This window comes from Panthera leo, chromosome C1, assembly GCF_018350215.1.
Source record: "Panthera leo isolate Ple1 chromosome C1, P.leo_Ple1_pat1.1, whole genome shotgun sequence".
In the NCBI taxonomy this organism is placed as follows: Eukaryota; Metazoa; Chordata; class Mammalia; order Carnivora; family Felidae; genus Panthera; species Panthera leo.
This window is the reverse complement of record NC_056686.1, coordinates 217,716,246-217,741,882: the sequence shown is the minus strand read 5'-3', so window position 1 is coordinate 217,741,882 and position 25,637 is coordinate 217,716,246. Positions and strand designations below refer to the sequence as shown.

Here is a 25,637-nt window from a genome sequence, read left to right as displayed (position 1 = left end):
GAGATGCTAGGGCCCCCTCAGCCCTTCAGAGCCCAGCCAGCCTCCCCTGCCTGCTGAGACCCTGTAGTTACAGAGCCTGCTTCAGCTGAACTGCCTGGGAGCCTGCGTGCTGTTCCATGTCCTTCAAGCAAGCCTCGGCCCTCCAGCTGGTCTGAGAGTAAGCTCCACTCTCTCCTGGCACTTTAAACAGAAACTCCGGCTTAACCGTGCCCCCAGAAAACGCTTACAGAAAGAAAAAGTGGCAGCCAGGATGCTCCAGACCTACTCTCTCCCAGAACCCTATACCTCTGGCCCACGTGTCTCTGCGGCTTGCGCCTTCTGAAAACCTCCTTTTTCCATGCCTTTCCTTTCCCCTCTTCAAGTGCTGCTTCCTCCATGGACCCTCTGCCGATAACTCTGGCCTTGGTGAATTTATGACGCACACCGCCCCATTTAGTATTTAAGTTCCCTTTTTATGAATGAGATGGTCTTTTTCCCCTAATGACGTGGTTGGGAGCAGGGACATCATTTATTTGGTACCCCCTCCTAGTAACAATGTCTCTATTTGCTGAACCAAAATTTGCAACACATGATCTCAAAAATAAGAAGCTGACCGTCCTGGCAGGTGTGGACCTCGGCGGCCGGGGTGGGCGTGCACCCGGCGCTCCTGCTGGGCAGCCCTGGCTTGGTCCCCCACGCAGTTTCAGCGCCTAGGGAAGGATGAATGGGAGTGAGTAAATGAATGAATGGGAATGAAAGATGTCCGCAGGGAGTTTCTCGCGGGGGCGCGCCTCTGGCCCGTAGCCGCAGGTGGCAGCCTTCCAGGGCCCGGGCTTCCGCGGCATTTCGGCCGCCCCGCCGGCCGGTCCCAGGTGCACTGGGCCAGGTCGCGTCCGGTACCCAGCTCCCCCCGGCCCGCGGTGGTACGCGCCACTCCGGGCTCCCCCAGCCAGACGACGCCAGCTGTCTTGAATGGAAGACTCCGAGGCCGGAAGTGGGAGGGATCACTCGGGAGGACGAGGAGGGGGAGAGGAGCGCGCCGCGTCTTCATTGAGGAACCGACGAGGTGAACATGGAGTTCCATGTGCGTCTTATGTAAAGAGAGCGACGGGCGCTGTAGCCAATGGACACGCGGCGCTCGCAGGCCCGTCCCCTTCGGTATGCAGATGAGGCTGAGCGTCGGCCAATAGCGGGAGGCGGGGGCGGGCGCGGCGCGCGCTGTCACGTTTTCCACTATGTGACAGCGGCGGCGGCGCTGCGGGCTACGCGCTGCTCTAGGCGGCGGCGGCGGCGGCGGCGGCGGGAGCCGGGTCGGCGGGCCGGACCGACGCGCGGACGGACGCGCGGACCAGCGGGGACGCGGCTCGGTGAGGGCGCGGCGTGACACGGCGGGCGGGGCGAGCGGATAGGCCGGTGGGTGCCAGGCTGGGGCGCCGACCGCGGTCCCGCAGCCCGGCTGGCTGGTTACGTAACCGACGGGCTGGGCCTCGGGCAAGCGGTCTGGGGTCCGGTGGACGAGCTCCGGGCGGGCGGCGGCGGCTCCTGCAGCCCACGGAGGCGTGATCCGAGAGTTTTCCGGGCCATTTGACTCCTTCTCGTCTCAAAGGGGTGGGTTGGGGTGAGTACTGTTATCCCCATTTTGCAGATGGAGAGAGTGAGGTCCAGAGAGCTTAGGCAACTTGTCCAAGGTCGTGGAGCTACCGAGTGACTACCACACGGGACTGTTCTTCTCTAGATGATCTTCTTTAATGAGCCCTGCCTCGCCTCCCTGTGCCCCATGGGGAGAGGGTCCTGGGAAGGCTAAGGCCACAGGTTCAGTGCCACGGTTCTGGGAACGTGCAGAGCCCCTTAGGGGGCTGATTTCCTGCTCTGAGGCCAAAGAGCCAAGTCTCAGGCTGGGGAAGGGCCACTGATGGACGCTGGTCTAGGAGCTTTACCTGGACAGCCCACGGGTCCCCTGGGCTGGTTAAGCAGAAAGAGAAGAGAGCTCCTGTGCCAGGCCGGACCTAGAGCCCTGTGGGCAGGGAGGCGGCCCCACCCCCTTTGCCTCCCCTGGACCTCCTTGTATTTACTCCCTCTCCCCAGATTGAGTAGAAGGGGGCCCCACTTTGTGATGCAGCACTCACACCATCTTTTTGGGGTGTACCTTGGCTTCCAAGGCCCGGACATGGACCGGGGGCAGGTACTGGCCTGCTTAAGCGCTCCAGAAGGGCCAGGTAAGGGATGAGAATTGGGTTGCCAGGGTTTCTGTAATGTACACAGAAGAAAGCAGTTTGGAAAGCTGATTCATACAACAGAGACAGAAGGTACCCTGGAAATCATCCAGGGTAACACCTTGGCTTCACAGATTAGGAAACTGAGGCCCTCATCCCTGCTGGGCACACACCAAGGAAGATCTCCAAGGTCTTCCCGTCATCCTGAGGGTCTTGATCTGGGGTGGGATGAGCTTCACACATTCTACAAAGGCCTGAAATTGGGTACTGAATGCTGAGTGGGCCAGAATCTGGGGAGAGGAGTCCCAGGTCCCCCAAATGTTAAGCGCAGAACCATGGCAGAAATTCCTCCATGAATACTTCTTACCTCCCCTGTCTGATGCCGGGGGGGGGGGGGTGGGCAACTGTCTTCTCCCGGCTGCAGAGGGGCGATGCCCTGCCCCCAGCCCCACTGGGGGTTTCTTGCCCCAGGCTGGATTTGGTGGAGAAGAAACTGGGCTCTGTCTGAAGGCTCTAACTGGAAATTGAGTTTTTACATACAAAGTTCATCACTTTTCATAAGGTGTATGAGTAAAACGAGGAAAGGGACTCCTCTTTTTCTCAGTGGGAGCTACGTGATATGCCAGTGCAGGGCTGGCACTGTGGGTGTTCACAGTTATCCGTCAATGTCATCTCGGTGTGACTCACTAGGACAGAACTAACGCAGCCCAGCTTTCTGTGGGGGCTGAGGTGCTGGGCAGAGAGGGGGTGACTCAGCCACCCCTCTGGGCCTCAGTGTCCTTGTCTGCACGGAGGGGCTCAGATGAGCCAGACTGCCAGGTCTGTCTCCACTCCTAGGCTTTTGGATTCTGGCTCCTCTACGGCTGATTTCTCCAGGCGCTTGGGCAGGAGACAGGTGTCTGATGCGCTCTCTCCTTCCTTCCGGTCACATGACATTTCCCTGTGAGGTGTGTCCGCCATGCTTCGAAGAAAGTAGGAAAGGTTCCCTCTTTTGTGTTTCTCATGCACACGCTCGACTTTCAGAGAAATCCTGGTGGACACGCCTCTGTTTTTAGACGGTGATGTAACTTCACGGGGCCTCAGCAAACCACAGGCTCTGTCAGGTCACCGAGTGGCTGGCAGGACCTCTCGGCGTTTATTCCAAAGAACAAGTGACCCTCAAAACGACCTTATTGGGCAAAGCTCAGGAGAAACACACAACCCCTCCGCTGCGCATCCGCTCTGGGCGCCGGCCCCCATGGGAAGCTGGCCCACCTGCTGACCCAGCAGAGAGCCGGGGGGCTTGACGGGCCTCGGATGGGCCCTGCCCCTGAGCTGTCGTTAGGCCCGGCTTCAGCTCTGTAAGCCCGCGGTGTGCAGGCCTGCAACAGGCGTGTTACCGTCTTTGCTCGGCTAGAGCAAATCGCAAGCAGGTGGCGGGAGGCCCTGAGGGCTCCGGGTGCTCCCGCCGGGTCACAGGCGCCCAGGGTAGCACCCCCTCCCTGCACGCTGGAGCCAGGAAGCTGAAGTTGCCGCATTCTCGGTTTTAAGTCTCACGCCTATCCACGTTTGAGGCTTTGGAAGGCAGAGCCGAGAGAATCAAAAGGAGTCTCGGTGAGGCCGCCGAGAGGCGCCTCTCTCCTGCCTTCTTCCTGCCATATTTGGTCGGCGTTTTCCCCAGTCACCCGGCCGTCGCCATGGAGAGCGCGGGTGTTTATCTAGCAGGACAAACATTTTCTCTGGATTACGGCAGGCTGGCCCCGGGGGAATCGGCTCCTATCAGGAAGTAGCAAACGTGTTATAATATTCGGGGTTGTAAAATACCGCAGGCTTTCAGACTCCAGAGTGTGAGATCCCCGTCGTATAAAGTGTGAAAAGCGGCAGAAGTAACCCGGCCGGGAGAAGTCGGGCTGGCGATGACCCCGGGGGTGGGTGATGGTTGGGGGGTGGGAGGGGGAGCCCAGGGGCCTTCTGGGGGGGCTGGCAGTGTTCCACCTCCAGAGCTGGGCGCGAGGTATGCGGGTGAACTCAGTTCGTGGACGTACATCAAAACCTTACAATTTAGGACTTTTCTGGATGTATCTTAAACATGTTTCAAAAAACGCGAGCACCTGAAGCGATGGAACCACATATACGCTGACTTCTGATTTCCACCAAGAGATGAAGTGGTTCAAGGGTATTGAGTCTTGAGAAGCCGCCACTGTCCCCAAGGCCTGCCAGTGGCCGTGGTGGGTAGACCGAGGACCAGGCTGTGCATTCGTTCCCGGGACTTGCTTTTTTTTTTTTTTTTTTTTTTTTGCTATTTATCATGGAAACTCTGAATGCCTGTAAAGTAGGATGGTGTAATGAACCCTCATGAACTCATCAGCCGGCTTGGACGGGCTGGCTCCCGGCCCCTCTCCTTCCACGCCCCCACCCCCCTCCTGCTCCTCCCCACCCCGTGGTATTGTGAGGCCCGTCCAGACTGTGATCTCACTGTGGACTGTGCTTTCTAAATGTTCCCCTGTCCAGTCAAGACAACCCTCGCTAGTCAAGTGTGGTCAGTGACCAGGGTCCTTCCCTTGGGTCTGCCCATTCTCAGGGGCAGAGCCAGGGGATGGATGTCTGCGAAGGGGGCAGCAAGGGGGCCTCTAGGGACAGGAGCACCCCAGCTTCCCCAGGAGTCCCCTTTTTGGCCTGGGTGTCTTTGCCTTTCTGGGGCCCCTGGCGCCCCAAGCTCTGAGCACCTCTCCCCGGGGGTGGAAACAGGTGTGCCCGGGGCTCCCCAGGTGCTCCGGGAACATTTGTGGAAGGCAGGAGGCAAAGTCCGCCCTGATGAGCATGTTGGTTTTGCCAAGTTGGCAAAACGAGTTCGGTCCGTCAGAGCCCTCGGTGCTGAGCGACGCATCTTCTGGGATGGTGAAGTTTCGGGTGGTTTGGATGGTGTGTTCCTTCACATTTCTGCCTCCTCTTCCGACCCTCTTGGTGAAGATCTGCCCTCCAGCTCAGCTGATCTTGTGGCTCCTACCCGGTAAATCCTACTCCGCCAGGCCAGGCAGGCTCCCGGGGGCCGGCAGGGCCGCGAGGCGGGGAGCTGAGACACCAGCAGAGTATGCGATGCCTCCGTCCAGGGATGGGGGGTGGCCGGCTAAGCTCCTTGTCCTTTAAGTACAAGCCAGGGGCAGCTCTGGTGGCAGTGAAATATCTCCTTTAAAGAAACACACTATTTTGTTGCCCCATCTGTTTGCCTGTAGTGATTGGTGGTCCTGAAGAAAGCTAGCCTTTGTTGGACACGACTGCGTTCGGTCAGCTGGCACAGGCTGGCTCACTTAACCAACGAGAGGCGGGTGCCGCTGTCACCCCCGTCGTGGGTGAGGAGACGAGGCACGGCAGGCTCAGGAACCGGCCCGAGCTCACACCACAGGCAGGAAGAGGTGGAACCCACCAGAGCCCGTGCCGTGGCGGCTCACTTGACCCCTCAGCCTTGAGCCTCACTCAGCAGGGAGGACGGGCCGCTCGTCTGGGGAGGGCCGTGGGACGAGGTGGGTGACATCCAGAGTGCTGGGGCAGGAGGAGGGCAGCGGGGGGAGAATGCCCTCGGCGCCCCGGGCAGCCCCTTGGCACCTCTACTGAACTGTAGCAAGGCCCCTTAAAGGTCTCCTTGCTGCCACCTTGCCTCTACCCATTGCCCTGTCAGAGCGTAAGGCAGATCTTGTCGCACAGAACTCCGTTTCCCATCTTACTCGGAATAAAGCCAGAGCCCTGTCTGTGCCCCAGCGAGGTGCCCTGTGATCCAGCTCTGACCTTGTATCGCCCTCCTGCCCTCCGCCTCGCCTGCTCTGCTCCAGACTGGTCCATCTTCCTCACGTGCCCCTGCCTCAGGACCTTTGCACTTACTCCCCGACCTGGAATATTCTCCCTCCAGCACCTTCCTGGCCCACTCTCTCACTCTCTTCACTCTTACAAGCAGAGTCCAGGCCGAGACCCAATGGTAGCATGTCACTGGGAGGTGCAGTCCCAGGGCAGCAAGAGTGAGGGGAAAGGGAAGCAGAGAAGGCTCAGATGAGGCCCCGCTGAGAGCACATCCCGCTGAGACGGTGCCCCTCCGAGACGACGCCCTGCTTCACAGATGCCCAGCTGGTCTCTCAGCCCACTGGGGCCTTGTCACAAAGGCTATCCAAAAAAAGGAGGAGAAGGAGAAGAAAGGAAAGCTTCGGAACTCCGTCCAAGGGAGGGGTGCAGGGGTGCTTCCCTGCTCACCGGTCCTCTCCCCCATCCTCCATGGCCAGAGTTCACGTCCCTCAGGCCCGTTTGGTCCACCAGGCCCTCTGGCGGCAGCTGGGGAGGAGCAGCGGCCACAGGCCTGAGGGAGAGTGAGGCCGAGGGGCCGTGAATCGGCACCACCCGGGGTGGCGGGGCTCAAGGACAAGGTCAGACGTTGCCGACGCACAAGCCTTGCCCGGCGGCCCGCCCGGCCTCTCCCACACAGCAGCCCGTGGTCTCCTGCTCTGCCGCCTCTCTGCAGCACTTAGCAGTTCGTCCACCTCCTCTGCCGTTCCCTTGCCGATGATCTTCTCCCCGTTGGAACGTAAGCTCCACGGGGACAGGAAAGACACCTGTCCCCATCCCTGACCTACTCCAGCCCAAAGCGCCACGTGCCGTAGGAGCGCGTGAAGCAACGGAAGGCAGCGCCCAGCCCCGCCTGAGTGCCGTCCGTCGCTTTGTTGTTATTTCTTGTCCTGTGAGGTGTTCCTTTGTGTCTTAGAATCTTCCTACATCAGTGGGTCTTGTCTTCCTCTTTTCAAGAGGTGCACAGTATCCCCTAGCACAGCTGTCCCAGGCCTCATGCCTTTAGCAATTTGTGCGGGGCCCTGGGGTGACAGCAGGGAACGACTCAAAGCTGCAGCACACCAGGGCGGAGGGCAGGGGGAGTCCGGCAGCAGGCAGCGTCAGCACCATGGAGGAGAGGAAGCCAGGCCGGGGATGTGGAACAGGTGAGGAAGTCGGTGCTGTTTGTGCAGGGTGGTCAGGCTGTCTGCAGGATGGAGCCTGCGGGCACCAGGGAGCAGCACGTGCAAAGGTCCTGAGGTCGGAGCTCAGTGTCAGGGCTGAGGAGGCAGCCAGGGAGGCGTCGCAAAACTGTGGACCGTCATGCAGACCGAGGCTGTGCTCTGAGCCGGGGGAGCGGGGAGGTCACTCACTACTGTGTGGACAGGTGAGGCACACGCTCAGATTGAAGTCGAGGCTGGCACTGGCCGGGGTGCTCATGGTGGACCAGGTGCCTGAGATGACCTTTGGTGGTTTGTGCCTCTCCAAACACCACACTCGGGTCTTCGTGCAGGTGTGTAGACCCTCCCACGGAGCGGAGGGGCTCCTAGCAGTGGGAAGGGGTGCAGCTTATAAATGTTGCTGAACATGCCCAGAGTCCCCTCCAGAAAGACTGAGTTAGTGACCACAATGCACAGAAGTCCTCCGCCTTGTGGACACTGGATGTCGTCAGTCCCCTTAATTTCTGGTGACGTCATCCTTTGCCTTTTCCTCGTGACCACTGAGGTCGAGCATCTCTCCAGCTTTCTAGATCTTTGGTGTTTCTCTTGGTGGGAATACCTGTTCCTAGTCTCCGGTCTCTCTCTCTCCCAGAGTTAACACCTTTCGTTCTGTCACCGGATCAGCCAGAACTTGCCTGAAATGTTAAAAACAAACAAGCGAATCGGCAACACGAAGGCTGAGTAGTAGACTTGTTGTTTTGTTCCTGACTTTGCTCGGGTGTTGTGGGTTCTCTGATCCAGGACCCCGCTGGCCAGCTGCTGAGGCCATAATGAGCAGGTATGCTGGGCGGAGGTCTCCTCCCTTTGACCACAGCCGCCTCCTCTCTGAGCTGCATGTGGACTGTGTCTTCCACCCAAGACTCACGTGACTTTCCATCCTTTGTAGGTAATCCCTTGTTTCTCCTGTTTGGATGCAGGTAGATTCCGCCCCCCCTCCCCCCCCGGAAACATCGTTTGTCATCGGGACGTCGCTGGCTCCGACCGTCTCTAACTTTGCCTGGAACTCAGGGAGTCCTTCAGCCGGCAGGTGGGAATCCGTCTTCAGCCAGGCTGGCTTTCTTGGGGTGTATCTTCCGTTATAATCTCTGCTTTAAGGTGCGGGGTCTCTTTCAGGAAGAGCTATCACCACAGGTGAAAACACGAGGCTCCGATAGCATCGCCCTTTCTCTTGCCGCTTTTCAAAGTTCCTCGCGCTCACCTCCCCGTCGCTGAGGCCATCTTGTGCATTAGGGACTCTGGACTCAGTCTCTCTGGTGTTCTGTCTAAGGTGGCATTTTCTTCTCATTCTGTGGCTTCGGCTCATCCCTCGTTACTTGTTTCCTTGAACCCGCCGTTTCTCGCTTTTTATTTATGATACGGAGTAGGTGCCGTCCTAACTCTGCTGGTCTCCCCCACGCCGTGTGGCTTCTGTTCATCTGGTCCTTGTGGCACATCTTAGAAGGCGCACGTTGGCTTTTGCCCATCTGTTGGTTCACGCGCAAGACGAGGTCTCATCACGCCTGCTGTTTTCCGTAGAGTAATGTGGTTGGATTCCCCGTGGGCGCCCGTCTTCGGGAGCAGGTGGACACGGGATCCAGCCCTGTCACCTGCCATGCGTGGCCTTGAGTGGGTCACTGGCCTGCTTTCTCATCCGTAGACTGATACCAGGAATGGTTTCCTATGTGGTATCCGATGAGTGATCACGAGGGTTACGTGAAACACTGTGTCCATAGTCTCTGCCATCAACCGGGTGTCTGCTCTGTTTCTCTGAGCGCACGGAAGCCGTGGGGACACATTCTGCCCCTGGGGACTCCGCTCAGTCAGGGCACTTCGGCTGGGCCCTCTGGATCTTCCCTCCCCGCTCAGTGCCCAAGGGCTGGCCTTCCAGGCCTGTGCCAGCAGGGTCCCCTCGCTTTCCGGCTCTCTGAACGCTGAGGGCAGGAGGAGAGAGGAGCCAGGGGTCTATGCCCCCAGCTCTGTTCCCCCAAATTGCAGGTCGTCTCGGTTCTTTGGTTTCATAACCCTCCTTCCTCCTGCCCCTCCGGCCGGGGCTGGGGGCGGGGGGGGGGGGGGGGGGGGGGGAGGGGGGTGGAGTAGCAGCTGCCCCTCCCCCACCTGCCTAGCTTTTCTTTCCCGAGAGACCCTGAGGGAGACACCGTCCTGGGTCGTCCTTTCCCAGGGACACCTCTCTGCCCATCCCTAGGCTTCCGGTCAGTCCCCTCCCCCCTTGCAAACTCATGGTCATCTCATTCTCATGGTTGTGTTCCAGGATTGTTGCAGAAACCTTAGGGCTGGCCTGGCTCTAACCTCAGCCCCCTCCACCCTCCCGCCCCTAATGCGCCAAAGTTCCCGCATAGTACGGTGGTGAGGACCTGTCTGAACGCAACAGAGTTCACGCGTCTGCTACGTCTGCTGCCTCGAATCCTTCAGTGGCCTCACACCGGTCCCTCTCCCTCCACGTCCCGCGTGCACTCACCCCTGTGCCACTGTCCGGGCTCCCGCCCACTCTGCCCTCCTCACAGGGCAGCGCCTGCCCCACGGCCTTCTCTCTCCCGGAGGGTCTCCCCCGCCCACAGCCTGGGCTCGGGGTCTCCTGCAGCTTGTGATGCAAAGACTTCTGAGCCCTCCTGCTCTCCCAGCGTCACCTGGGGAGACTTGTAAAATGCAGGTTCCTAGGCCCCACCAGCCATCCGGTGGGAATCCGTGTTTTTGCCAAAGCTCCCCACGTGCCGGGCGGCGGTCGTTGATGCTCTTGTCGCCTCCTGACCAGGCCGTCGGCAATTAGAGACGTCGGGGGGCTGCGGCCACGCGATTCATCCGCTTCCTAATTCAGGGCAGGTAGGAGCTCAGTGAACAAGAGCAAAGAATGCCCACGGTTGACTCTGACCGCGCCCGGCTTACTTAGCGGACCCTGGAGACAGATCCCAGTGAGGCGCCCCACGCGGCGGCTGCGGTGACTGAGCTCTTCGAGGCCTGATGACATTTCTCTCTTTTCCCAGCTTCACTGTGGAGCCACCATGAACACGTACGCGGAATACCCCCCCAGCCGCCCGGCCCAGGAGCCCGTGGAGCCGCCCCGGCCCCACGGAGCCCCCCTCCAGGAAGACGTCGACATGAGCAGCGGCTCCAGCGGAAATGAAACTGAAAACTGCCCCTCGGGGCGGGGCTCGCGGGGCGGCAAGGAGCTGGGGGTGCTGGTCCGGCCGCCTGTCGCCCCCCCGGGGTAGGTGGGACCCTCGGCCCACCGAGGCCGGGCTGGGTGTCTGTTTTCTCTGTATCTCATCCTGTTGGATCGCTTTTGTGATCTTTAAATCACGATGGCCCGGTTTTTCAACATTAAAAAGAGAAATCTCATTAACCCAGAATAACTAAAATTTACTGTAGCGATGCGACCGTCGGTGTCGCGTATCTGGTTGCCGGTAGACAACCGCTCACGAGAGTGGTGAGGTCTTGGGGGCCGAGGACTCGGGAGCCCCGCTAGCGGCCGGGCGGCCTCCAGAAAATGAACTCGTTCCCTCAGTCCTTCTCGGAACACTCAGTTTTCCTGGTGTCTGAAGGTTTTATGCTCCCGCTTCCCCTTTCCCTCGTGTTTTTCCTCAGTTGCCTTGCTCTGGTATAATCTGGATCGTTGTCTCTGGCGGGATGGGGGAGAAGTGGGTGGAGCGTGCCGCCCTCTGAGTCTGGCCTTACCTCTCGCTCGTGCTTACAGTCCAGATGCCTTTGGCCTCCTGATGGCGAAGTCTGAACACAGCACGACGACAAGCGGCTGCAGGTGAGCCGGTTAGAACCCCCTTGCTTTCGGGTCTTTAGAGACATGGAGATTTGTTACTGGAGGTTACGTTCCCCTGGAACATTCCGCGCCCACGTTAGGTGTTTGTGACACAGGCATCCTTAACTTCATATCCACAGACATTTTCGTATGACTGCCGGAGCAGACGCCGGCTCTTAAGCCCGGGTGTGTGGGCACCTGGCCACCTCGCCCTAGAAAGAGACCTGGTTTCTAACCTTCTTTCTGCAGCACCCTCTGCTCTTACCAGGAGGTGCCCACCTGTTCTGACTTCCTCCTCTCTCTGTATCCTTAAGTTTAGATGTCCTTCTTAGAACCTTCCTCTCTGAGGACTTCTCGTGTTCCTCATTCACATTCCTGCCCCCCGGGAAACCAGTTTGCTGCGCTCTGTAATGGCCATCACCCGATGCTTTTCTGTCTGACACGGGTCAGGCAGGCAGGGCTCCCGAGGGGTAGCCTGCTCAGCCAGACTGCGGGTCGACCAGCAGGCCATGCTGGGCAAAGCCCGGCTGTAGCCATGGGGGAAGGAAGCCCAGGTGAAGGGGCTCGTGCCGCACCCACTTGGGTCAGAGCAGTGGCCCCCAGCCGGGGCGTCTCGTCCCCCTGCAGGAGATGTCTAGCAGGGTCGGGAGACAGCTCCGGTTGTCACAAGTGGCGAGGCGATGCTGGCCTCTGCTGCTGAGGCCAGGGATGCTGCGATGCGTCCCACAGTGCGCCACAGAGAACCACGCAGACCGAAATGTCCTGGGGGCCTGGTGCAGAAATGGGCCTAGAGGCACAGGAAGGAGGAGTCAGGAAGCCAACGTGTGATGGCTTTCTTTAATGCCACAGCAGCGAGCAGTCTGCCAAAGCAGACACGCACAAGGAGCTGATAAAAACCCTGAAGGAGCTGAGGGTCCACCTCCCTGGAGACAAGAAGGCCAAAGGGAAAGCCAGCACGCTGGCGACCTTGAAGTATGCGCTGAGGAGCGTGAAGCAGGTGAAAGGTAGGTCCGGCCGCGTCTTTGATCCAAACTCGTAGAAATCCGTTGGGTGGTGTCGACTTTCTAAAACCCAGTCCTGAAACTGCAGAAGGAAATTGTGGAAGTCTGGGAAAAGGCAATGATGGGAAACCTTAATTCTCTGGAAGTTTTCTATTGTACTTGGCATTTAGAGAGAAAAAAAAGAAAAACAGAAAAGCAGCTGATATAAGACGTGTATTTACAGCGTAAAGCTTCTGTGCTCTGGGCTGGGGTCAGGTGGTGCTCAAAAGACACAGCTTCCTCCAGGCTCAGGCGGGAGCTGGTGGCCCTACTGTGTGAGCAGCTCGGATCACGAATGTGAGTTGAACTGAGGGCCGGTGGCTCCTTTGAAAAATAACAAGAGATGCTCCTCTCCTCAGTTGGTTAAGCGTCCTACTCTTGATTTCAGCTCAGGTCATGAGCTCACAATTTGTGAGATCGAGCCCCATGTCAGGCTCTGTGCTGACAGTGTGGAGCCTGCTTGGGATTTTTCTCTCTCCTCTCTGTCCCTCCCCAGTGCATTCTCTCCCTCTCTCTCTCTCTCAAAAATAAACTTAAAAAAAAAAAAAAAAGAGATACGAGGGAGGCTTTTGCCAGATCTCACCCTCACAGGACGGTATTTTAGGGCCCCTGCTTTAGACCTTCTGGTTTGTGTAAAAATCTCCATGTGAGTCTCCGTGTGGTTGTGTCTTTCACCCAGGAAGCCAAGCAGGGAGCCTCCTTCCATCACAGGCCCCGCCCAGACTCCACTCCCGCTTGGGGGCATGTTTGGATCTGACTCTCAGGTGGCAGATTATGTAAGAGCCCTTAGGGCTGCCCGTGGTCTAGACTAAGGCTTCCACCTGAGGGTGCCTGTGCCCAAGTCCTCATAGATGCAGTGCGGGAATCTGAACAAACACTGCAGTTTCCAAAACCTTTGCATCGTCCGGCTCAGACACTTGACGTTTCAATAAACTCCAAGCCCCTTAAGTAACTGCCGACAGAGTGGGGACTTCCTTCACTCACTGTGGCTGGACTTCGCACTGAGCAGGTACCCCGCCCCCATCTCCTGGGACTCAGGCAACCGCAGGTGCCTCTGTCTCCGGGACGGGTAAGGGGCACACTGCCCTAAGGACACACACACGCGCGCACCAGATTTTCTAGAGAAGCAGGAACTTGACTGCTGGGTGAGCCCTTCTGCAGACACCCATCCCAAGGAGTTTGGGCTGTGACCCCTCTGTTTGGGTCACTTCGGGATGCTTTAGCTACGGGACAGTCAGAAAGGTTCGTGCAGCCTCGCCTTTTGGTCTGTTGCTGGGAATGGGGATATGAGCTTTGAGAGTTTTTTTAAATTTCCTGCAGTGCTTGAGAGAGAACAGCAGACAGCTTGGGGGAAGTATCCCTGATCTTCGAGCAGTGAACCCTCAGGCGAACCTTTCCGTTTTGCTGGGAACCCCCCACTCCTGCACTTTGAGGAATCTCTGAGCTGTTTGGGCCCCTTATGAGCAGGAAACAGAGACAGAAGAAAAGCCAACATCTCGTTAGGGCGGACGAGGGGGTACACGTCCCTCTACCAGGGAGCCCCAGCCCCGCTCTACCCACTTGACCTTCGTGTACCTGTCACAGGCACGCGGAGGGCCCAGTGGACCCTGCACAGTGAAAATGTGGGTAAGAAGAGAAAAACCCGGGAGGTTGAGATAAAGACTCAAACAATGGCTTTGTTCTGTTATCATCAGTTACTCCCTCCAGGCAGGGCTTAGCTCACAGCACGTTTGTCACTAACGGTGATGGATAAGAAGCCATACTCCAAATCGTCTTCATATTTCCTGACGTTTGAGCAACTCTTGTCAGAAGGGCGCCCTTGGTCTCCCATGCAGTCTGGTGGAAAGGTCCGGTGCTGGGCATGGGGGGGTCTGCGGTGTGTGGTATCCGCTGGCCTCCTGGGTGCCCTCGTCAGCCCCAGATCTCTCTTCAGGCTCCTGTCTAAACCTGTGTCTGTTTTGTGAGGGTTAATAGAGTAGAAACAGAAGCCGTGCTCAGCCAGCCTACCCAAGGGCGCTCACAGACTGCAGGGGTAGGGGCTTCTCTGAAGGGCGGGGCTGCCGGCACCCGTCCCTGGGGGCTGCCCCCCACCCCGGAGGCCTGGGGGGGGGGGGTGGGCAGTACCATGATATTGCCCTTGAAAGCTGTAGGTCCTGAGATGAGTGGATTCTGTCTGGATGGGAGCGCCAGGGCCACAAGGAACCACATACTGGGGCCACGGCCATCCTACAGAGAGACTCCCTTGTTGGGTCACAATTAAAGACCTTGTGGGCAAAGTGAGGGTTAGGGGGAACTCTCCACCCAGGTTACTTAAAATAATGTGTACTTACCATTTTATTTTATTTTTTGTTATTTATCTTTTGAGCAACAGAGAGAGTGTAAGCAGGGGAGGGGCAGAGAGAGAGAGAGAGAGAGGGAGACACAGAATCTGAAGCAGGCTCCAGGCTCCAAGCCGTCAGCACAGAGCCTGATGCAGGGCTCGAACCCACGAGCCATGAGACCGTGACCTGAGCCGATGTCGGCCGCTGCACCGACTGAGCCTCCCCGGCGCCCCGTGTACTCACCACGTTAGAAGTTCTGTAATCGCAGGTCTTCGGGGTTTTCAGGACAAATGAAAGATTTCTGTTTGCTTTGCCTTCACATTTCTCTTTCCGTTCTCTCGGCGTCCGAGGAGGCTAGTGTGCGTAGCCCCCCTTTCCCGTGAGAACAGTCGCGTCCGGACGCGCAGAGGCGGGAGCCATTTTCAGCCCCTTGGTCTCTCCCGCAGCCAGTGAGGAATACTACCAGCTGCTCTTGTCGGGCGAGAGCCAGGCCTGCGGCGCCAGCCTGCCCTGCTACACCGCGGAGGACATCGAGGGCGCCACTTCCGAGTTCATCGTGAAGAACGCGGTAAGCGGAGCCTCCCCCCGCCAGAAGCCGAGTCCTTGATCCGGTTAAGCCACCGCAGGGACGACGAAAACAAGGTCAAGTGAGCGATTCAGAAGCAGGTCGTGTAGCACACTCTTGCGGCTTTCTGTGAGGCTGTCCTTCTCTCACGGCGACTCCGCCCCATGCCTTGTGCGTGTAAGACCGAGCCCCACCTTGACCGAGCAGTGACCAGGTGATCTTAGGCTCACTTTGGGGCACCTGGGATTTGAACTCAGTTCCCGAGACTCCAACGCTCATGCTTTTTTAAGCAGCCTGTTAGGGTGGGGGCACCCTTGGGGGTCTGGGGGAAGGGGAGCGAGTGCTCCCTTCCCTGCACCCCTACTTCTCAGTCAGAGAGCAGGCTTAAGGGCAGGTGGGGACCCAGACATACTGGAACCGTGGCAGAACTGGCCTGGAGAGTGGGGCTCCCCAGTCCTTCCCGCGTCCTTCCTCCAGTGTCCCCACTGCAGCTGAACCCCCCCCCAGAGCTCCCCGGGCCAGGGCTCAGGCTAGCCGGCGGGGAGGGAGCCCAGGGCAGGAGCCTCTGGGGCTCCCCGGGAGAGAGATGGGCTGGCAGGGGAGAGGCCCAGGGGAGAGAGATAGGGGTAGAGGCGAGGAGAGTTCTGGCCAGGGCTGAGGAGGGGGACCAGACGCCTCCCCTGAGCTCCCAGTCTGTGGCCCCGGGGAGGGGCAGCCCATCCGGACCCCATCTGCTGTCCCCACTGAGCCCCTTCTTCCTTCCAGGGTATGTTTGCTGCAGCGGTGTCCCTGGTCACCGGGAAAATCCTGTACGTCTCCGACCAAGTTGCCTCCATCTTTCACTGTAAAAGAGACGTCTTCCCCGGCGCCAGGTTCGTGGAGTTCCTGGCGCCCCACGACGTCAGCGTGTTCCACGCGTCCACCACGCCTTACAAGCTCCCGCTCTGGGGCGTCTGCAGCGGAGCAGGTGAGGGCCCCGGGGGGTGGCTGAGCGGTGGCCACCTGGCCTGGTGTGCCAGCGGCACGGGGGTCGTGGGGCTCTGGGGCACGTGCCACATCTCACCTCTGCCAGAAACCGGCAGCACGCCCCTGCCCGACAGCTGTCGAGGCCAAAGACAGAAAGCTGCTCGCTCAGGATAAACTTAGAAAAGTAGTCTTTTCATGAATTTCAGAGAGGGAAAGCTGTTTGAGAAGACTCTAAGAAACATTAGGCATTTTAGAAACGAAGTCATTCTGAGAAGCTGGGGTCTTGGCGTGAACCCGCAGAGTGCAGAGACCGGGCCCTGCGTCCTGCGGGCGCCATGGCGGTCAGCCGCAGTGATGTCGCAGTGACGGGCGGGCGCTCCTCCCCTCGGCCAGGGGCGGCTTCGTGCTGGCGGCCTGCGACGTCCTCCTGGGCTCAAACCGCGAGCTCTCCGGGCTGGTCAGGCTCCAGTCTGCACAGTGGCTAGACGAGTCTCAGCAGAGACGTGGCACCGGGTCCTGGCAGAAGGTGCCAGACAGGGGAGGGGCCCAACCGGCTCAGGCCTTCCCTGAAGCCTCTCCACACTTCCAGGGACCAGGGAGGCCAGCAGAAGCCCCCCTTTTGCCGTGTAAGTCCTCCACCATCTGTCTACCTGTCCCCTGTGGGGCTCTGGTCTCTCGGAGCTGAAGTTGAACCAAAGGGCAGAAACACTAAGGAACCGGGAGGGACGGGACACAGTGGGACTCAGTGTGACTGTGGGGGTCATCCCAGATAGGCGTGACCTCAGTCGTGATCTTGGCTGGAGCCTGCCCGGGGCTGCATCGCCCAGAACCGGCTCCCGTTTCGCCCTTGGCTCGGGGGTCAGCATCTCTGCTCATATCACATGCTCCTCAGCCCCACTGACACCGTCTCCTGGATCGCGGGCCCCTGTCCCCACCTGCTCCCTCCTCCTCCTGCTTCCGGTCTGCCGGCCGGGCCGCCACCCCACCCACCACAGCTGCACGGCGGAACCTTCCCTACAGCAGACAAGCCAAGCCGGGAGTTGGCCATAGGGTTGACTCGTGAAAGGAGACACTCACTTTTGGTTTCAGATATAGAGCCACCTGCCTTCTCCCGGAAATCCCACCAAGGACTGTCCAATCAGGTCACTAAAGCTTGCAGGGCGTGTCATGAGGACCCGTAGGTCACTGCGTGGAAGGGACATCGCTCTGCACGTGGTTTACAGCGTGAACAGGCGGGCACCGTCTCCCTAGGATGGTTGCCCCTGAATTTTTGTCTGAATAAAAAAGAAGGACCGGGTGACTTCTCCGAGGCCTTTCCAGACCGTAACTCTATGCTGTTTTCCCTCGTTAGGGATTTCCTACTTTCCTCTTTCTTTCGAGTAGACGAAACTTTACGTGAAAGATCAGCGTCTGAGATTTCTTCTTAAAAAATTCCTTTATCGTGGAAACGCCATTCTCTCATCTCTGATGACGCCGCCTGAATGACCCCGTGTTGCTCAGCGTTTCAGATTTTGAAGAAGGTTAATATTTTAGCAGAAGGACTGACGTGAGCTTGGGTAGGGCCTTCTATCGGAACCGAATATCCCCCCAAACATGTAGGTGGAGGTATTAGAGCCTTACACACACACGTTCGGCCCATCAGTCAGTCGGTTTCCCCGAGTTAAATGGCTTGTTAGTTGGCGTGTTTGTGTCAGCTTCGGAACCGTTTCAAAAGTGGTAAAGTTCTGGCGGCAGGCAGACTTTTAGCCCCTCCTGATCCGGTACGTGCGACACTCACGAAGCACGTTTCAGTCGGAAGTGTGATGAATGGCCTCTGAGGGCTCCGCTTTGTGCCTGTGTGAACATGCCTTCGCGCCTGACGATTCCCCCGCCTCTCTGTGGCTTGGGAGAAGCCAAGAGTGCCAGCCCGTGTGTCCTGTCGTGCGATGGGATGAGATCGGATGGGATTGGGTGTGTGACTCCGGGCTCTTTCTTTCAGATGCGTTTACTCAAGACTGCATGGAGGAGAAGTCTTTCTTCTGCCGAGTCAGGTAAGCCCGTGCCTGGGTGTCCCAAGCTGGGCACGGTGCCACCACTTCCCCCCCGAGCCCCGCTTGTGAGGCTGAGGAGGTGTGGGAGCGGCCCCCACCGGCTCCCGCTGTGCCGTGACCCCACCCCGCGCCCCTCGCCCCTCGGCACCTCTTCAGGGTAGAGGCTTATGCGGGCACCCTGCCATGCAGTGCACATATTCCTGAAAAGTCTGTGTGAAAACTGCATTTCACATGTGCACAGGGAGGGGGCGCCTGGGGGGCTCAGTCGGTTGAGCGACTGACTTCGGCTCAGGTCAAGATCTCGTGGCTCGTGGTTCGAGCCCCACGTCGGGCTCTGTGCTGACAGCTCGGGGCCTGGAGCCTGCTTCGGATTCTGCGTCTCCCTCTCTCTCTGCCCCTCTCCTGCTTGCACTCTGTCTCTCTCTGTCGATGATAATATTAAAACAATTTTTTAAATAAAACAATGTGCATGGGGAGTTAAGGCAGCATGGTCAGCAGTGGGGTGATTGGACCCTTCCTCATGGAGAACATCAGCCCGAGGAGCCTGGACTTGGTGTCCGTCACCTGGGAAAGCCGCCCGGGCCCTTAACCAGGAAGGCACGTACCCCAGGGCCCAAGAGGACCCCGAAAGCACATGCAGCCTGTACCTCAAGTGTGTGTTTTTTCCAGAAAGAGCCCCCAGAGCTTCCCCAACAGGCTTTTGGCCTGAAACAAGGTGACCGGTTGAGCGTCCAGCCGCAGTGTCAGGAGTGACCCCCTGGCCGGGCTCTGGTACCCTGGGCAGTTGGGGCTGGGGCCTCAGTAGTGAAGCAACGTCTTCTCCCCCAGTGAAAATGTGACCCCCTGTAGAGAACGGCTCCTGGAGGAGCTCCCACTGCCCAGGGCTGTTCACTCTTCGCTGTGCCCTTTAATGTCGCTGACACCCGAGGGAGCGGGGCAGAGGCCCAGACCCAGACCCCGGGCGGCACCTCCAGCTTGGCCCAGGTCCCCAAGAGGGGAGCCTGCCTCCGCCTCCCGGGCTTCGGGACAGCCATGCAGGGATGCTCTTGGAGCAGCCGCTGCGGGCAGAGGTGGCTGGCAGTAAGCAGGACGGGATTCCTTCTGTCCTCGAGCCACATCGCTGACCCTGCCGTCCTCCACAGTGTCGGGAACAGCCACGAGAACGAGATCCGTTACCACCCGTTTCGCATGACGCCTTACTTGGTAAAGGTGCGGGACCCGCAGGGCGCCGAGGGCCAGCTGTGCTGCGTGCTGCTGGCGGAGAGAGTGCACTCGGGCTACGAAGGTAAGAGCCCGGCCCAGGCGGGGACACAGGCTCCGTGTGGTGCCTCAGTTAGTCCCGTGGCTCACCCCTAATGTCAGTAAGGCTGACTGCCAGCCCTGGCCTCTCCCCCCACCTTGCACAGTGTCCGTCTCCCTCTGGTTGCACGCCCACCTTTGTCCCCTGGGCCCCCCGGTGGCCCCTGCCATACCGCCTCCCCCTGTCCATCAGAGGGTCTGGGTGCCGGCATCTCGCACCCGTGACCAGGCTGTTGCTGTGTCCAGAGCGCCCTGCCCCTTCCCCAGCCACTGCCTTCCATCCATACAGTGAGGATGGCCCTGCCGGGTCCCCAGGTCCCTCCCATCCTCATGCACCTCCCACCTCGGAAGCGCAGGGACAGCACTGCCTGCTCAGGACCCCACACCATCCGCCCACTCGGGAAATGAGGCTGTGGCTCGTCCTACCTTCTACTGCATTCCCCGCCTTCCCGACGTGCAGCCTGGCGGCCTGGCTCCCACTGTTCACTCTGGTTCTTTCCTCCCTCCCTCTGCCTGTAGAAAACCACAGTACAGCAGGCTTATCCCACCAGGTGCCCGTTCCTGGTCCTGCTGGCTTCTCAGACCACCTTCTCCCCCCAAAAACCCCAAATCTGGACTTTCCCTTGAAGCCCAAAGGCCCCCAGGCACTTGGCCACCCTGATTCTGTCCTCCTGGTGACTCCACCTCCTGAACTGTGGTATGACACGGTCCTCGTGTGACCCACTGCAGGACCGGGCCGGGAGCCCAAGGTCCTCGCCCCAGCAGCTCCGCAAGCCACGTGACCAGAATTCCCAGAAAGCAGGCGCCATGTGCAACTACTGAGCCACAGGGATCCAGTTTGGTGCACGTTTCGTTGTGTGTACAATCTTGTCTCAGTGGTTAATGATGCCAGTTTTTAAAAAGGCATTTATTTCTTAAAACCGATAGAGATGTTTTAGGCATGTGGCCCTTTCTCAGATGTTTGAGGGGCTCCTCCATATGGAATATTCTCTTCCAAATATTCGAGAAGGACTGAGAAGGGTTACCTGGGTTGCACCGAGTTGTTCATCCCAACAGGATTCTGCTTCACGAATGGAAAGCTTTGGAATTTTGAATGTTTTGCCCATGAATTTGGTAGCTGAGGGAGATTCCGGATATGTGATTTCCTTTGTGCAAGTTACTCTATCTTCTTTGCCCGCCCTAGAAACTGTAAAGTCCCCGTTACAGTGACATTTGCTGAGAATGTTGAATCTAAGCACTTAACTCATCTTTTTTTTAAACAATTTGTTGAGCTCACCCTCGTTGGATCTGAAAGATCACGGATATGGCCTTCCGGCACGATTTTGCCGAGAGAAGCCTACGCGACAGCACGTGCTTCTGTTAGTGTGGCGGTCCTTGGCCTTCTAGACTGAACCTGCCCACAGAGGAGTTGAGGCTGGCTGGCGGTCATCTAGCGTAGGGTCTGCTCTGCTCCCTATGTGACAGGCTGTGGTTCAGAGTCCCCTTAATTCCTTCCTCCGCCACACATCCTGTGAATCGACACGGCGTTTTCCGGTAGCTATAATGTAACTGCACTAAGTGTGTATTAGAATCAGAAACTTGTGTAAAATTCTCTTCTTTCAGCCCCTCGAATTCCTCCTGAAAAGAGAATCTTTACGACCACGCATACACCAAATTGCTTGTTCCAGGATGTGGACGAAAGGTAAGCCGCCTGGCGCGGTGCCCTTTGCATGTCTTGGAATCACTGTCGCGCCCTTCGTGTCGGCAGACTCGACCACGTGATGTTTAGCGTTTCGTCATTATCTTGGTTTTACTTAATAGCAGCTCAACACAGCCCAGTCAATTTTTATGTTTTGGGCATGAACGCTATGCAGCTAAAGTTAAGGCTGCATGTTGGTTTGAGAAGGTAATCCGCAAAGATGTTGAACTGTAGGCAATGAAACGATTGTGGAATTGCACTAACAACCTCCCGAGATAGGAACGTTGTGTAAATGGAGCATTCTGGGGAGCTGATCATCGTTCTAATGGAGTCTATCTTCGTTATCCTATTTAAACTCATTTCAAAATCGCACACGACTAAAGCACGGCATGGCCAGGGACGGCGTGCTCGGGTTAGGATTGGAGCCGGAGACGCCATTGGCAGGATCCCAGCAGAAATGTGTCCCACACACCAGCGTGTGTGTCACAGCCTGATCCCCGCGGGGGGGGAGGGGGGGGCCGGCGGTCACCTCCGTTCCTGCCCGGAGCTTCGCTCTGTGTCCCACTCAAGGTGCTGTGGCCGGAACACATGGTGCCTGTGGGAGTCGGGAGCCCCGCCCTTCTCAGAGGGTTCTGGGTTGGCTGACTTGGGGCCGAAGCCCACGGAGCGCCTCCCCCCGGCCCCTCCTGCACAAAGACAGAAGATCCTGCTGGCTGCCGGCAGTGATGGGGAAGAGCCCCCCTCGGAAGACCCACAGGAAGTGGGCCCAGAAGCACCCCGGGCTTTCTCAGTCGGCCCAGGCGACCTCCACAGATGCTGTCGAGGATCAAGCCCACCCCGCTGCCTGCGCCTGACCTGGAGACACCAGGTACCCGGCCTGGACGCAGGGCCAGGGAACCGTCAGCCTTCAGCTCTGGGCGGCTCAGGGCTGCTCTGCTCGCCCCCTGTGGCAGAATCACCAGAGACACAAGGCTTCAAGGCGCAGGTTCCTGGGCCCCACCCAGCCCCATCCAACAGGGCTCGGCGTGGGGGCCGTGGGAGCTGCGTTCACAAAGCGGCCCCAGGATAATTTTTATTCTTCCAGGAGTCTGAGAACACCTGCCTGCAAACCAGCACAGCTGTCACTCGTGTGCAGGTGTTGTGAGCAGGTGCACAGGGCCTTCCTCAGCAGAGCCCTGCGGGCGGCCCAGCCCACGGAGCACAGGACACCTGGGCGGTGGCCCGGGCTCCTCCCCACCCTCTCCCTCCTTCCTCCCCCTTCTCCTCCTCCCCTTCTTTCTTCTCCCTCTCTCCCTCTTCTTCCTCCTCCTCTTCCCCTTCCTCCTCCTCCTCCTCTCCCCTGGCCAAACCTTGACCTGGAAGGGCACCAGGAACATTCTGTACATCCTATCAAATGAAAACATGAAGCCTGGAGAGTGTGTGTCAGACCAGGAGGAGAAGATCGAATCCTAACGCGGGGCCCACGAGAAAGCTCCATTCGAGGGGAACAGGCAGGCGTGGCTCTAACGGCTTGGAGAAGGCCCTTTCGCGTGAGGGCATCCGCTCGGAAGAGGTTGGGGAAACATCAGTTCGATGCGAGAAGGCTGGTCTCCAGGGTGGGGAGGCTGAACTGCGGCTCAGAAGAGGGAACAGTGGCTGCGTGGGCAGAGAATGCTGGCCGTGGGGGCAGAACGGGCACCGAGACGGTCACCCCAAAACCTCATCCTAAAAGCTGCAGGAGGAAGCCCGGTGGCCCAGAGCGAAGGCCCCCCGCCTGTGTGGCACCTTCTCAGAACCAGACACGGCGGCCGAAGTAACCGAAGCACAGCATCCTGAGCTGGAAAAGAGCCAAACAGGGTTTTCCGGCGTGCAGGCAAAACTTGTTTAAAAGAAGCCATGCCCAGCCCCATCCGGCCAAACTTACAAATGACATGAAGAAAGAAAAGACCTTAAAAGACAAAAAGCAAGAACGTTATCATGATTTACTCTTTCAGGAGTGAAGACGCCGCCCCGTGCTGGGGCACTTGGCCGGTATGCGTTGGGCCTCCTAGGGCGGCTGGGGCACTTGGCCGGTATGCGTTGGGCCTCCTAGGGCGGCTGGGGCACTTGGCCTGTATGCGTTGGGCCTCCTAGGGCCTAGCTCCCCGTCACAGACCTGTGGGGATGTTGTCATCTTTTGTTTGCCAATTAACTGAAAGACTGTTCTCTGTGAGCCCAGTTCCCCAGCTTTGCTCTCTGGGGAATTTGGAGTCTGTCCCTTCCCTGCCCCCCAGGAGGAGGATGGTCCTTAGAGATGAACTAGGGCCCCCCCTTCGAGGCTGTGTTCCAGACCGCGTCCCGAAGCGCAGCCATGAGGCTGGGGCTGGGGAAGGGGGGCTGCACAGGGACCCCCGTGTGTGTGCTTGCTTTGCAGGGCGGTCCCCCTCCTGGGCTACCTACCTCAGGATCTGATCGAGACCCCCTTGCTCGTGCGGCTTCACCCCAGTGACCGGCCTTTGATGCTTACCATCCACAAAAAGAGTAGGTCCCCTTTTCACAGTAAATCCTGCCATCAGCACCCAGCCTAGATGGGTCAGGCCGGCCGCCAGTGTGTGTGACGGGTGCCCCGGCCGTGCCCGAGCCCTAGTCCCGTGGGTCAGGAGCGCTCATCTCTCGTGGGGCCTCTGTGGCCCACAGCCTGAACCGTGGCCATCCTGCCTTTACGGTTGGCTTCCCTGGCGGGTGGGGGGAGGGGTGCGGGTTCAGCTGTGGCGACACCGGTGCTGACCAGGCCAGGGGAGTGGATGACACGGGTCCCCACTGAGCCCAGGCCTCGCAGACACGGGGGACGCTGAGCGCCCCCCTGGGGGCCGGTCAAGGCTACAGACGCGTGTGCCGAAATGCGTGGTGGCGCTTTTGGCAACGGTCCGTTGTTGCAGTTTAAAGCGGGGCGGGGCGCCGACAGCGGTAGCGTTGGGGAGGTTGGCATCTCTCAAGTTTCGAGGTGACTCCAGAACGGAGCGCCTCTCCCTCCCCTCTTCCCGAGAGCGCCAGCCTCTCGTCCTCACGCCCGCACCCTTCCCCTCCCCCTCCCCCAGTCGTGCAGTCCGGCGGACAGCCCTTCGACTCTTCTCCCATCCGGTTCCGCGCCCGGAACGGTGAATACGTCACCCTGGACACCAGCTGGTCCAGCTTCATCAACCCGTGGAGCAGAAAAATCTCCTTCATCATCGGGAGACACAGAGTCAGGGTGTGAGTGCTCTCAGTGCACGGCGCGGCCCGGGGACCCTGGCTCCCCCACCAGCACACCGCGTGGGGCGGGACCGGGTGACCAGGACCCAAGTCACCTTCCGCCACACGCCTTGCTCCTGGGGCGGGGGGTTAGGGGGACACCTCACGCAGGCAGAGCAGCGAGTGGAAAGGAGGAGGTCGTGAGTGGGTAGGTGGCAGCCCACGGGTCTGCAGGGGGGAGGCAAGCCTGGCAGGGGTGTGCGGCATGGGGCCCAACTAACAGACAGATTCACGCGGCACAGGGGCCCTTTGAACGAAGACGTGTTCTCGGCTCCGTCGTGTGTGGAGGAGAAGGGCCTCCACCCCAGCGATCAGGAGCTCACGGAGCAGATACACCGGCTGCTGCTACAGGTGGGTGCATTGCCTGCGCGCCCTCCTGTCCCCCTGTGGAAGTGGCCCAGGGCTGCTCGGAGACCCGGGGTGCCCCTCCCTCCCTCCCTCTCGGGCTCGTCTCCCCGCATCCGGCTCCCCCCTGCGCCCCGGTGCCCCTGGTCTGGGCCCCGGACAGTTGGGCACACCTGCCGTTTGCACCGTTGGGGGCAGCCCCAGCCATACATGTTGGGGCGTCTGTGCCTGAACGGCAGCCCGGGGCCAGCCACTGAAGGATGGCACCCAGCCCCCGAGTCCGCCCGCAGGCCCTGGTGCTAGCCCACGCATGGCCCCCCACCGGTGCACTGGGTGAGAGCGGGTCACCTGCTGGGCCCCGGGGGACCAGAGAATGCCTTCTGCGTGTTCTGGGGACAGACGCAGCACTCGAGAAAACTTAGCGTGGCCACCAGTCCCCCCAGCCAGGCAGCTTCTGCCTGTCCGTCTCCTCAGACCGCGGCGACACCACAGCACGCCCCTTCTTGTTCCTAAAACCCCTGGGTAGAAACCAGACTGGCCCATGAGGGAGCTGAGGGACAGGGTCGAATGGTCCCTCTTTCAGGGAGTGTGTGCGACTGGGATCGGGGGATGCATCCCGCAGCCTGACCCGGGGTTGCAGCCCAGCCCCCACCTTGTCCTTGCCCTGCTCCCCAGGGCAGGTCACAGCCTCTGCGAGACGGCCGTGTTGGGGGGCACCGAACCCGCAGTGCCAGCCATGTCCCCCAGCCACGTCCAAGGCCTTCCTGTCTGCTGTCTCCCCAGCCCGTCCCCCACAGCGGCTCCAGCGGCTACGGGAGCCTGGGTAGCAACGGGTCCCACGAGCCCCTCATGAGCCAGACGTCCTCCAGCGACAGCAACGGCCACAAGCACTCCCGCCGGAGGCGGACCGTAAGTCCCTATCCACCGTGTCCCTCCCTCTCCGGGTAGACTGACCCGCGGCAGCCCTGGAGCCCGCACAGCCCCGGCCACCTGCCCTCTGAACCTGCTCGCTCTGGACTCACTCTCGAGTCTCTAAGGGGGGAAGCGTCCAAGAGCTGTGGCTCAAGTCTGGGTGAAAATCCCTTAAAGCAGGCGAATCAAGCAGAAGTGAAGACGCAACAAAACCGTAACCTGCCGGGTCCCTTGATTTGTGTTCTTGGGACCATCAAGCTCGTTTTCTCTAGCTCGGCCACACTCT

The 25,637-nt window shown here is 59.3% G+C and overlaps 1 protein-coding gene across 3 annotated transcripts in view; it reads left to right on the top strand.

Annotated features, from left to right (window-relative positions):
- Positions 1-1,248: 1,248 nt before the first annotated feature.
- PER2 (period circadian regulator 2) overlaps positions 1,249-25,637 on the top strand; it is a 39,545-nt gene continuing 15,156 nt past the window's right edge. Inside the window, exons 1-13 of one of the 3 annotated variants that reach the window (XM_042950730.1) lie at positions 1,249-1,346; positions 10,177-10,400; positions 10,887-10,949; positions 11,796-11,950; positions 14,754-14,875; positions 15,638-15,839; positions 17,817-17,868; positions 19,011-19,153; positions 20,770-20,848; positions 23,238-23,344; positions 23,902-24,055; positions 24,337-24,445; positions 25,223-25,348. In XM_042950730.1, coding sequence (XP_042806664.1) covers positions 10,195-10,400; positions 10,887-10,949; positions 11,796-11,950; positions 14,754-14,875; positions 15,638-15,839; positions 17,817-17,868; positions 19,011-19,153; positions 20,770-20,848; positions 23,238-23,344; positions 23,902-24,055; positions 24,337-24,445; positions 25,223-25,348 — 1,518 coding nt within the window. In that variant the 5' untranslated portion in view covers positions 1,249-1,346; positions 10,177-10,194. Of the gene's footprint in view, positions 1,347-1,386; positions 1,598-10,176; positions 10,401-10,886; positions 10,950-11,795; positions 11,951-14,753; positions 14,876-15,637; positions 15,840-17,816; positions 17,869-19,010; positions 19,154-20,769; positions 20,849-23,237; positions 23,345-23,901; positions 24,056-24,336; positions 24,446-25,222; positions 25,349-25,637 lie in introns of those variants that run through there. The other 2 variants (XM_042950731.1, XM_042950729.1) reach the window with 2 other exon arrangements.